General features: G+C 37.3%; 1 protein-coding gene across 3 annotated transcripts in view; it reads left to right on the top strand.

Annotated features, from left to right (window-relative positions):
• Positions 1-13,951, top strand: part of LOC133663404 (vascular endothelial zinc finger 1-like) — a 66,212-nt gene that overhangs the window by 28,926 nt on the left and 23,335 nt on the right. For all 3 annotated transcript variants that reach the window (XM_062067858.1, XM_062067857.1, XM_062067856.1), the window contains exons 2-4: positions 6,020-6,771; positions 10,764-10,833; positions 11,144-11,309. In XM_062067858.1, the coding sequence (XP_061923842.1) occupies positions 6,020-6,771; positions 10,764-10,833; positions 11,144-11,309 (988 nt within the window). The remainder of the gene's footprint in view (positions 1-6,019; positions 6,772-10,763; positions 10,834-11,143; positions 11,310-13,951) is intronic.

The following is a 13,951-nucleotide window of genomic DNA, read 5'->3' as shown; positions in this document are numbered from 1 at the left end:
GTTTTTAATGAATATGACTATGCTACTGTATTTTAATGTGTGTCATTATGGTGGTACATGGAGAGCCAAGTTTCTTCTGAGATGGTACTTGGTGAAAAAACTTAAGGCACTGAAAAACCCTCAAAGCAGCAACACCTCTGTCTACAGCCTTAGAAGTGCGCATTTGTGGGTGGCTGATGTAGGCCTGATTTAAAAATACAATCTCAGATATTTTTTTTAATAAAAAGTGGATTTAAGATTCTTTACAGATTTATTTCCACCCTACTTTTTAAAGAAACTGATCTTTACAAATGACAAAGATAATTCAAAACCAGTTGTGATGGTATTCAATCAAAAACAAGAAGTTTGAAAAGAGACAAGCTGCCACACTTAACAGGATACAAGGCATAGTTATGTAAACAAAAACTTCAGTTCATGTGAAAAATAAACAACAATATAGAGAATAAAATAGAGAATTAATAAAATGATTCTCTAAACAAAAATGTAGCATATAATTCAGTGCATGGAAATAAATAAACTCTGGTGTTGACATCAATACAATGGGAATTTAAATCTTGTTTTCTGAATAAAATAACATTTGATAAAAATTGTTTGTTCATTGTTACGTTCTTGTTACATTCTTGCTCACCTTGAAAAAAGTTACATTTCCTCCACTCGCTTCTCTTTCAAACGCTGGAATAATCTCTTGTGCTGCTGCTGTTTTTTAAACAAACTTTGCAGTATACAGTCACTTTTTCCAGACATATTGCTGTAAATCCAAGCCACTGACAACACAATTATTTTCTTTGGAACAAACGTCTCGCTTTCGTTTGCAGTAGACATGTTTTGCTAAGTATGTGAGACACTTCACTAAGAAAGTAAGCGAGAGGACGGAAGCTACGGAAGCAACAAGTATGTCAGCGCAAGAGCGGAAAAACATGAATTTCTTTATTTTTTTAAATCGTCTGCAAAACCTTTATTTATGACCCTTAACATGTCAAAGTTCAGACAGGCCTCAAAAATAGCTGTCCAAAGATATGTGTTTCCTCTTTGAAAACTTGAAAACATTTTCTTGGTCAAACTCAAAGTTTGGTTCAAATATATGCACACACGTTATCTTTTTTTTTAATGTGATATCAGGTACTTCAGTACATCTGTAATTTTCAAACGCTGACATAAAATACATCTCACTTATTAGTAGGGCTGGGCGATATGGCCGAAAACTGTATCATGATATCAATAATTATTTATATTTTCTATGACCTATGGAAAATACAGACCAGGAGAACATACATTTTTTTATTTCAAATGTAACCTTCCTGTGATTAACCCCCCCCCCCCCCCCCCCCTCACCTTGAACACCTAACAATAACCTCTTTTAATTAAGGTGCAAAGTAAGGAATATGTAAGAAATGCTTGATAAAGTGTAACAAAATAGTGCAAAGTGTGAAAATGTAAACATAGAGAAACCTGAGAAAAACTTTTTTTTGCATGTTTACGGCCAGGAAGTTACATGGTCTGTGCAACCTTTAATTTGGTCTGTTATTCCTATTTAAGTATGGAAATTAATGAATGCTATGCAGTAATTATTATTTAAATACTATTGGACCAAATTATTATTTTAAAGTAGCACATTTGTTATATTTTGTTAAGTGTTTTATTTATACAGCGTCCAAATAGGGAACGGACACATGTTAAAAGGGAAAGTGTCAAAGAACTACGGTCTGTTTGAAAAAATGCAAAAAACTGCCATACTGTCGAGGTGACTTTTCCTGTTTTGTTTCACAATTTCTTCGCTCTCTGCAGAACTCATTGTTAGTTTCTCTTCTCCCTCCATGCAGGGGAATCAGCAGCAAGATGGCGCAACCAAATTTGATAGTTAATACTGTTAAGTGATTGGCTGTTCAGTGTGTCCCTCCCATTGCTCAGTTTTCACTTCCTCTCTTGCTAGCGGACCACGAGTTCCTTTGTTCATGCAACCAAGCTTGCTTCGTAACTTCTTCCGACCAAAAATAATTGTGTGTGTGTGTGTGCGTGTGCGTGTGCGTGTGTGTGTGTGTGTGTATGTGTGTGTGTGTGTGTGTGTGTGTGTGTATACATATATAATATAATATAATATAATATATATATATATATATATACTGAACACTTTTTTAGATAAATAATAATATCAATATATATTGATATTGTTTTATGGGCCCAGTCTTATCTATTAGCAATGCAACATGACAAAAATTATGATTTTTTTTTTTGTATCATGATACACACTGGTATTGACTGCAGTGTTTCCCCCAGAAAATGTGTTAGTTAAGGTGGTGGGCGGGGGCGTAGCCCGGGATAGGCGGCCGGACGGGGAAGAGGGTGGGTGGGTGGAAGGAACAGTGTAACTCGGCCTGTCGCTGTCACGTCTCCACCTCATCACTGCCACCACAGCCTGGGGGGGCAATAGACTACAGACTCTGATTACATTGAACACATTGTTTATTAAAAAATAACCAAATAACAATATCTTATAATAAATACAAATATTACAGAAATAAAGAAGCCTACAATTTTTGGTTGTGTTTTCCGCTCCATTTGCAGAATGGCGATATACGATATACTGTATATCTGGATATTTTTTCCGTAAAGTACAAAAAAAACACAAAACAGTCCTAGTTACCTGAGATACTAAGTATGTCATTATTATGACTTGGTAAGTCAATATTTTGACTTGGTAATTTGAGGTTAGTTTGTCTAAATTGTCAGACGGTTGCTTCTCTGATGTCTCCATCATGTCCAGAAGTCTCTTCTTTATCTGGACGTCTTCTTCTACTGCATTCAGCAACTTTGTCTCGATTGGAAGTTTTCGTTTTAGTCTGTCGTGCTTGTGGCTGTTGAGTTTTGCCTAGTGAAAAAAAAACATTTTTATAAGGATTTTTACAAAATTACATTCAACAATCATGAATACATTATTTGCGATAAACCCACTTTAGCACAGGTGTAAGATAGTGACATGTTATTTACAACATGTCAAATGGCCCTCAACATCGTCGGGAAACAATGTGTGTCAATAAAGCACTTAATCGAGGTATTTTAATTTTGACAGAATTTTTTTTTTTTTATGCAACTGCAGTTTTACTTAACTCAATATTATTTATTACAAGAAACTACTCAAAGCATTTTTAATACAACCCTATTGAAATACATCTAAAACAGCTGAACTTTAATATATGATTGCCATCTTGACTTCTGATTCCAAAGCAAGTATTTTTGTCACACTGTTGTCAAACAATGATAATATTCAAACAAATGGGCAAAATATGATTCCACATTGTTGAAAGTGGTCATCTGAGAGCATGTGTAATTGCAGTGCAGTTCATATAAAATGTTTTGATGCCCCAGATATACAACATCTATCTGCCTTTTATCAATATTACTTCCTAGCAATGAAGTTAGCACCCACATACCTGAAGTAGAGCTCTTCTCTCTTTCACCACAGACGATTGTGGATTGCACCTATTGGAATCTTGCTGCTCTTGTACATCTGTGACCAGGCTGTCAAGGGTGAATGGAGAATCCGAACTCCTGTGAGAGCTTGTGTCAATATCTAATGTTTCTATTCCAAATTGAATGGATGTAGTTGATGGAGAACTGCCCGAGATCTGCTCGCATAGTTCAAAGTACAGCAAAACAACTCTACCATAACCACTTCTTCGACCTGCGTCGACTGCTTGTCTGTAAGGCTGAAACGACGCGTCGACGTAGTCGGCGTCATCGGTTACGTAAATACGTCGACGCCGTTTTTGTGCGTCGACGCGTCGCATATTTACGTCACACTACCATCATGGCGAAGCGCAAAGCAGACGATCAAAGCAGGCGGTGCGAGCGAGGGGGGAAAAGCATGCCAAAAGTGGTCAAAAGTGTGGGAGTATTTCAATAAACGGCCTAATAATGTTGTTGTATGCACACTGTGTCGAGCGGAAATGGCCTATCATAGCAGCACAACGGCTATGAACGAACATTTGAAAAGAAAACCATCAACTAGTCAATCGTCCGCGCGAGCATACGTTGTCATCATTACACAAAAACATGAATGTGTCATTTGTATCTGCTAGGGGTGTAACGGTACGTGTTTTGTATTGAACCGTTTCGGTACGGGGCTTTCGGTTCGGTACGGGGGCGTACCGAACGAGTTTCTAAGCTAAAGCTAAAGTGTTAACAAGCTGCTTTGCTCCGTCTGCCTCTGTCTCAGCACGCAGCATTGTCCCACCCACACAACCATCTGATTGGTACACACGAAGCATTATCAGCCAATCAGCAGTGCGTATTCAGAGCGTTACCCAATCAGCAGTGTGTATTCAGAGCGCATGTAGTCAGCGCTTCAGCGTGGAGCAGATAGGTGTTTAGCAGGTGAGCATCAGGCAGCGGACTCTCCCCAAATGATAATAAACACCTCCCAGTCAACTACTAGTAACATCACTATGAGCCCGTTGACCTTCTAGAAACTTAAACTGCAGCTCAGCTCACTCGCAGTCCTGGCTTGAGGTGAAGGCTAATTACCTCTCAGTTCCAGCCACATCGACCCCTTTTGAGCGCCTATTTTCAGCTGCTGGGAATATTGTAAACAAGAAAAGAACCAGAGCATGTACACATGCTAACCTTTCTTCATTACAACTGTTAGTCACTCACTGGAATGAGTAGACTTGTTTATTGTGTACTGTGTTGGACTGGATGTTTATTTTGCACATTTTAAAAGCAATACTTAATGTTTACAGTGCTCCAGAATATTTAGATTGGCACTTTTTTGTATTGGATGTTTATCTTTATTTTTGCACATTTTAGCAAATAAGCAATACTTTCACTTTTGTTGAAATGTTTACACTGTTGTTACAGAATATTTCGTTTTGCACTTTTTTGTATTGGATGTTTATCTTTATTTTTGCACATTTTAAAGCAAAATAAGTAATACTTTTACTTTTGAAATGCTTATACTATCGCAGAATATTAAGATTTGCACTGGATGTTGACTTTTGTATTTGCACATTAAAAAGCAAATAAGCTACTTTTAATTTTGTTAAATGTTAAAAGTTTTAAATGTTTACATTGTTACAGAATATTTAGTCATGTTGTTGTCAATGTTGACTGAGTGGCCATACTTCTTTTTTTTTGTAAATAAAAGCCATGCCTTTTGAAAAAACGGGCCTACATTTATTTTTTCATGTTCATTTTGAATAAAAAAATAATCGGTAAAAGGAAAAATAATCTATAGATTAATCGAAAAAAATAATCTATAGATTAACCGATTAATCGGAAAAAATAATCTATAGATTAATCGATAGAAAAATAATCGTTAGCTGCAGCCTTACTTGTCTGTACTTTCCACGAATCGCTTTCAATTTAGTGCTGATAGTTGTTTTTGTGATGTCCTCTTTCCGATGAGGAAATTCCTCAGATGTCCCTCTAAGTCCGTACCGTTCCAAAATAGGGTAAGAATGTCACCAGTCTTGGACTGGCAAGTTTCCCAATCAACACTTTGTTGAGTTTTGTTAACTTTAAACTCCAAAACGATGCTTAAAAGTAGCTCTACTTCTCTGTCAGTCCACATATATAATTATTTTTTGCCGTGACTCGCCATTTTTGCTATATGCCGCCTCCGGAAATGACGTTTTGGATGTTTCTGATTGGCTAAAATAGTCTTAAGTCCTAGGCTACAGCGCCCCCAGTATTTTGGCATACGTATGACACTCAGTGTATGAGTTTGCTTGGGGACAGTAATAGTTTTTTAAATGCGCACGTGTGGCTGGAGATCTTCTTAAGACGTTAGTTTAGGCGGTGGCTCTTTGTTGTTAAGGCTTCCGCCTTAACAACAAAACGCTGCGGGAAACCCTGGACTGACTCAAAAAATGTTCCCATATCCCCCAACTGTAGGTATACTTCCTACACCACCTATCTAATTTAATCATTGCTTTGTGACACTTTCTGAAGGTAACCTCAATAATGCTTGATTTATACCTGTATTCTGTTTAACTGAACAATCCATCTGTTTTTCTCTCTGTAGCAGGCCAATGAGGCCCTCCACCAGCACCAAATAGCCGGAAACAGCCTTTTGCCTCTGCTCAATTCTGCAACGGAGCCACCTGATCAGAAACCAGTACTGCCCATACTGTTGGACCAGAAACCACCAGTCAGTGCTGCAGAACTTCTTAAAGATAATGTGGCCAGCGGGGCTGGGGGAGGAGGTGGTGGAGGACCTCTACTTGCTGTGATTAAAAAAGAACCCAAATCAAAGACGCCCTTCATTTGTGGCTACTGCAACAAGGCTTTTCGGGACAGTTACCACTTGCGGCGGCATGAGTCATGTCACACCGGCATTAAGATGGTCTCACGGCCTAAAAAGACACCCACAGCTCCCACCATGGTGCCACTCATAGCCACTGTACCTCGTGAAAATAGTGGAAACTCTTCATACATTACTACTGTAGCTGGTATCTTGACTACAGCCACCACATCAACAGCAACAGGCACAAGCATTATGACACCGATGCAACACCAACAGCAGCAGAGCATCCCTAAGAAACCCTCCAAGCCCGTGAAAAAGAATCACGGCTGTGATATGTGTGGAAAGGCCTTCCGAGATGTTTATCACCTCAACCGTCACAAGCTGTCGCACTCTGATGAAAAACCGTTTGAGTGTCCCGTCTGTCACCAGAGGTTCAAGAGGAAGGATCGAATGACGTATCATGCACGCTCCCATGATGGCGGCATTCACAAGCCTTACATTTGTTCTGTGTGTGGGAAAGGATTCTCCAGGTATGTAGATTACATACTGTAATTTCCGGGCTATAGAGCGCAACGGTATTTAAACCGCACCCACCAGATTTTAAAATAAATAAATATTTTTACCTATGATAGCCACACCAGACCATAAGATGCAGATATATACTGGTACGAAATATTTTGTAAATGTTTATTTACATACCATTACCTTAATTGTTGACAGTAAAACAGCTGATCAAACAAAACAGAAGTCGTCGTTATGGACCCACTAGCTGCGGAAGTTAGCTCTCCAATTAGCTAAACAGACTCAATTACTCCACGGTTAAGTTTTAGTGAATTTACGAAACTGAAACAATACAAAAAGAATGCCATTGGAAGTAATAACCTCCAACACAGACACTTGCAAACGTGTTAGTATATTCGCTAATGCTAACAGCGCTAGCTTGATTACATTATGATAGCACGTAAAAATATGCATGAACACATTCCTACAGACATCATACATGGGACAGTTTAGAAAGTATGATTTGTTTTAGTTATATTGTAAAACTTACAAATGTTTGGAAGGATGAATGAAGAATCCTTTCGAGCAGAAACACTAACGAATATACTTCCGACATGAAACAAAGTACACTGTCAACCAGCGGCACCTGCAATAAGCAAATCTGTCCAAAAGATGGCGCCACAGCACAAACAATAACACACCTTTTCAGTGTCTGTCAGCAGAGCATTAAAACTATGATTTGAATATAAAACACTATTTGCCATTGGCGAAGAAAAATCCATAAATTTGCCACACCGTTTCAAAGCTGCAGGGTTTAAAGCGTTAGACAATAGTAGCGTCTAATAGTCCGGAAAATACAGTGTATATTTTTAATTTCATCAAGTGTATTTAGGTGTTTTATTTTTTTTAAATTACAAAAAAAAATGTGTGTGACGCACACTGTAAAACCGATCGGTGCGGCCAGCATTTTTGTGCTTGTTGCATATTGTCATTCCTGCTCCTTTTGAAAAAGTCTCAAGAATATTACAAGAATACGTTTAAAAATTCTGAGTAGTGTAGGAAAATGGTAATGGGAAAAAAACAGGCTGGTGGTCAATGACATGTACTCAAATGCAAATTTTAAAAGTCCACAAATACATTTTTCATGTTTCAAAGGTCTATTTTTAATTTTTGGTCATGCCGCATGCTATAATACTCACTAGTAATTTACTTAAATAAAAAACATACTCAAATAAAATTCACATTATAACATAAACCCCAATTAATACTTAAACAAAACATCTGCAAATCATCCAAAACATATGTACTAAGAAGACTATCAAATAATCATTTTCTTTTTAAATAGTCACAAATTATCTAAATAAATTGTTTCTTTGTAAAAATATTATTGTTCTATTGTTAATTCAGGATCTCAGGATTTCCTAAATTTTCATATATTGAAGGTATATTGGGACAAAATGTGCTGTTTCTTAGTGTCAGAAAGCTTACTGTAAGTTGAAGGTAATGGCTCTGCTAACAGAACAATAATGTAAAACATACAGCCACACTAAAAAATGGCTAAGGTCAAAACATTTGACTAATAAATGGCTTTCTATGAGTCCTGATTTAAGTACAATTGAACATTATATGGGGCAGAGCTGAAACATGCAGTCTGCAGAAGATACCCATCAAATCCGTGTGAGCAAATGAGAGCGCAAGAATCAAAATATATGTAACCGTAAACTTGAAAAGTGTTATTATTATCCAACAATATAATAGATTAGGACACTTTATTGTCATCAAACCTAAGAGCATGATGAAATTGCAGGTGGCTACTTTGTTAGGTGCAGTTGAAATATAAAACAAACAATAAACGTGTTAAAAATAATTACCAGTACAAAAAGCAGTGGAACAGTGAAAAACAGTGTAAGCTATTGGAACAGATTCAATATCCTAATGGCCCATGGGTTAAAAAAAATGTTAGAGGATACAAAAAGAGACATGCAAAGAAGAGTGAGAGGGGGGGGGGGGAATCATACCTTATTTGTTAAATCAACAATCATGTGAAACCTGCTTCTTTTTTAATGTACATTGTCTGTACATTTATGAATATTTACCGTGTATAGAATAGCATATACCGTAATTTCCGGACTATAAGCCGCTACTTTTTCCCCTCGTTCTGGTCCCTGCGGCTTATACAAGGGTGCGGCTTATTTACGGCCTGTTCTTCTCCGACACCGACGAAGAGGATTTCGGTGGTTTTAGTACGCAGGAGGAAGACGATGACACAATGATTAAAGACTGACTTTTCATATACCGGTAGGCTGGTTATTTTGATAACGTACAGGCGAGCACTTTGTATTACTTTGCAGCGTTGTATTATTTGTACTCAGCACGAATGCTGTTCGCCATGTCAAAGATGTGAAAGTTTGATTGAATGATTGAAAGATTTATTGTTAATAAATGGGACGCTTTGCGTTCCCAAACAGTCATCTCTGTCCCGACAATCCCCTCCGTGGTAGCAGGAACCCCTATATACTACGCTAATTACACATCAAAACCCTGCGGCTTATAGTCGGGTGCGGCTTATATATGGAGCAATCTGTATTTTCCCCTAAATTTAGCTGGTGCGGCTTATAGTCAGGTGCGGCTTATAGTCCGGAAATTACGGTAATGCTATTTGAATAGGGATGATGAAGTTCAATATACTGTAGTTCCAAAACAACAACTGCTACTGATGTGCTGTGCAGAGAGTTTATAGTGAATGCTAATTTCTAACTCTTGTCCCTAGCTGGGCTTTTAAATAATATAACATTCTCTTGATACACCATACAATCAATCAATATGCTAAAATATTGCATAGTGAAACGGAATGCAAGGTAAGACCTTAAAAAAAGTACAACCAGGACCAAGTTAATGTGTACAGTTTTGTTTTCCCTTCAGACAACACTTAACCTTTGTTGTAAACATATTCTTGTCGGAGATTAATTCTGCTGGTATTTATAAAAAAAATGGGTATCATAGCCAATTTTCCAAGTACCGATAGGTTCGATTTTGGTTCACAATGTTCTAAATCATAATTCAATTCGATCTGCACTCAAACAATGAAAATGTCTCTACTCTGTTAAAAATACAAATGTATTTGTTTTTGTCTTTACCATTAACAACAGGATTAAATATGTAAACAAAAGTACTTCCCGAGATATGGCGTTGGTCCTTTCTTCATAGTGAGCTAGCACTACATCAGCGCTCATCTTATAAGACTCTGTCACAAATAATATCAATACCAATAGCCGTTTCATCTACATTTTTACATTGCATTATCATAATGTAGTTGTTCAAGGAGCTGAACAAACCGCTAAAAACAGACAAGTGCAAGCTTAAATCTTTGCCAAAAAGCGATGGCTTCTAATACTGTATCTTCATGGCCTGCAGAGAATTGATTAGTAATGCTAGTCAGTCCTTCAGTTTATTTTGTTTTCCCCTAGACGGCTTGTTGTTGGAACCTTACGTTAACGGTATGATGCTGCTGCTGCTTCACGCACAAGACACTCTCGAAGCTGGGTGGAGGGAATAGATGCACTGTAAATTTATATTGCAAAATGTAAAAGTTTTTGATCCATAATCGATTAAATACATTGTTCTACCCATCCCTATAGTTTATTAAACATTTAGTTGTAGTCTATTAACTTAATTGGACTTTCAAAAACAATACCTTGAAACTAAATATTGTAAAATACAGAACAAAATAGCAAAAATAAAATAAATTAAATCGAAAAAATTAATTTTGGGTATTGTAATAATGTGATTATTTTCCTGTTTTTGGGACAACTTTCTGGACTTAATTATCTTGTTTTGTATAAAAGGCAGACGTGTACGTGTAATATGCTTACATCAACACAAGTGCCGTTTTTTAGTTTAACATAATACTTTAAGTATAACTACATATGAAATATGAAAACAAAACTTTATTTAAGAGATGGTGCTTTTTGAATAAAGCTGAATAATGTCACAATCCGAATTGTCTTGTCTTTATGTGCAGGCCTGATCATCTCAGCTGTCATGTCAAGCATGTCCATTCCTCAGAGAGGCCTTTCAAGTGCCAAGTAACGGTAATTCCCATGCTACCATTTTTTAAGTCACTCTTTTGGATGAATATTATTTAAATTTAACCACAAAGTAAAAGCTAAAGTTCCAACACCAGACATATATGTTCTACTGTATGTATGAATAACATATACACTGGCTGACCACGACATTAAGGTAACTTGTATCTGTGCATCTGGAAGTTTTTATTAAAAGTTATATCTGCACAATGTCCAAAATACTACACTGTTTACTATTTGAATTCAGTATGTTTGTATAATTGTTTTTATGAATTCAATAAAGAATAAATCATTATTATTTTTATGTTTGTTTTAGGCCTGTACATCTGCCTTTGCTACCAAAGACCGTCTGCGCTCGCATATGATCAGACATGAAGGTAAAGTCACCTGTAACATCTGTGGCAAAATGCTAAGTGCAGCCTACATCACAAGTCACCTCAAGACTCATGGCCAAGCCAGCTTCAGCAACCATTGTAACAAAGGTAGGCTGTCTCCAAAGCTCACAAATTTTGAGTCTGGCTTGAGTTAACATTTAAGTCAAGTCGAATGTAATTATACAACACCAATTCAAACTACAAATGTTATCTCAAAACACTTTACACATGGAGTAGGTCAAGAACAGCGGTCATCCTCATACATTGAAATAAATCAATGGAACTCATGCTAAAACCTTGAACAGAACTGAGACCCTGTGAGAGGCGACTGTCTCGACCGGATGGATTGTGAGATTATTAAATGGTCCTGTCCTGTTTTTCATGATCAGATTTCTAAATGCTCATGCATAGCATAGCCTATTGTAATGTGATCACTCCTCAACAGTTCCATTTCACAAACTTGCAACAGATTACAAATAAAGACATTTATTTATTGCGATTGATATTCCACATGCGACACAGAGCAGATGAGTAATTGTAAATGCATATGTACAATGTCAAAAATTGTTAACACACAACTTGGGCTGCAGCAATGGATTATTTTAGTAATTGAGTAATCCATTGATTAATTTGTTTGATTAATCGAGTAATCGAACAAAACACTTTTGAGCCTCGATGCGTCTCTTAGGGAAAATGTTTGAAATATACAAGGACTTTTCTGGTTAACTTTATTCTTTCTACTTATAAATGCATATACTATTGAAATGCACTTCTACCATGGGATATATATATATGTATATATATATATATATATATATATATATATATATATATATATATATATATATATATATATATATATATATATATATATATATATATATATATATACACTACCGTTCAAAAGTTTGGGGTCACCCAAACAATTTTGTGGAATAGCCTTCATTTCTAAGAACAAGAATAGACTGTCGAGTTTCAGATGAAAGTTCTCTTTTTCTGGCCATTTTGAGCGTTTAATTGACCCCACAAATGTGATGCTCCAGAAACTCAATCTGCTCAAAGGAAGGTCAGTTTTGTAGCTTCTGTAACGAGCTAAACTGTTTTCAGATGTGTGAACATAATTGCACAAGGGTTTTCTAATCATCAATTAGCCTTCTGAGCCAATGAGCAAACACATTGTACCATTAGAACACTGAAGTGATAGTTGCTGGAAATGGGCCTCTATACACCTATGTAGATATTGCACCAAAAACCAGACATTTGCAGCTAGAATAGTCATTTACCATATTAGCAATGTATAGAGTGTATTTCTTTAAAGTTAAGACTAGTTTAAAGTTATCTTCATTGAAAAGTACAGTGCTTTTCCTTCAAAAATAAGGACATTCAGTTTTTCCCATAAACTGCCAAGATACCTTTGGAGGTGGGGGCGTGGCTATGGGCGTGGTCACCATGACATCATCTAGTAATTTGCATAATTTACTACAATGATATGATTTTTTCTAAAAAGGCTCAAAAAATTTATACTTATTAATAATAACAGTTTTGTTTTAAAAGTCCATCCATCCATCCATTTTACAATATAATTACAACACTTTATGTACATATTTATATACAGTTCTGAACAATAAGTTATTCACTGAAATATATGTATTAATTGTGGTTCTTACAAATGATAAATGGGTTATACTTGTATAGTGCTTTTCTACCTTCAAGGTACTCAAAGCGCTTTGACAGTATTTCCACATTCACCCATTCACACACACATTCACACACTGATGGCGGGAGCTGCCATGCAAGGCGCTAACCAGCAGCCATCAGGAGCAAGGGTGAGGTGTCTTGCCCAAGGACACAACGGACGTGACTAGGATGGTAGAAGGTGGGGATTGAACCCCAGTAACCAGCAACCCTCCGATTGCTGGCACGGCCACTCTACCAACTTCGCCACGCCGCCCCAAAAAATAAATAATACTATAATAAATACAAAAAATATATCTTATAAAATATAAAAGCTAAAATGTCTCAAAGCTCTGCCCCTTTAATTAGCACATACTAAATAATTTAACTTTAGCCTACTACTACAACCATATTATTTACCAGCAACATAAAATGAAACAGAGGCAGAGGTGTCCTGCCACAGTCAGTCAACCTCCTCCTCCTCCTCCTCCTCCTCCTCCTGCTGCTTTTGAACAGGTCGCACTGGAGCTAGTCTAGCTCGCCAGACCCTCCTCCAGAGAAGAGGGAGACACTGGAGCTAATAAAAGCTGAACGCGCTAATCGGCCGCGATCGCGATCATCACACACACGCGGTCCAATACAGCACCTATACAACACTGCTGGCGCATCTTCTTGCTCCGACTCTTTCACTCGCCATGCTCACAAAGTCGCGTTAGTTAGTCTGTATTAAAAGAGAAGCTTCAGGTGTGTATTGCTGGACAGAAGAGGAGCGCTGCCACCACTCGTTGTCATCCAGATAAGGTGCATTGGCTCGGCTCGGCTTGCCTCGCCTCGCCTCTTTTTGTTAGTTTTTACTTGAAACTATACTACAATATTTTACAAAAGTAACAAATAAACAGAAAACTTGAACTTGTTTGCCAAGACGTCTTACCCTCGTATTTTGATCCGGTCGGTCCGTTCTTCTTTTACTTAGTCGTCGTAGTCTTCTTCTTCTTCTTCTGGCCCACCAGGTGAATTAAGTGCTATTGGCGGAGTTACAATGCATAGTAGGCTACCGCCACCTACTGCACCGGAAT

The sequence above is a fragment of the Entelurus aequoreus genome, linkage group LG13, assembly GCF_033978785.1.
Source record: "Entelurus aequoreus isolate RoL-2023_Sb linkage group LG13, RoL_Eaeq_v1.1, whole genome shotgun sequence".
Lineage (NCBI taxonomy): Eukaryota > Metazoa > Chordata > Actinopteri > Syngnathiformes > Syngnathidae > Entelurus > Entelurus aequoreus.
The sequence above is the reverse complement of the archived record's forward strand: the minus strand, read 5'-3'. Positions and strand labels throughout refer to the sequence as shown.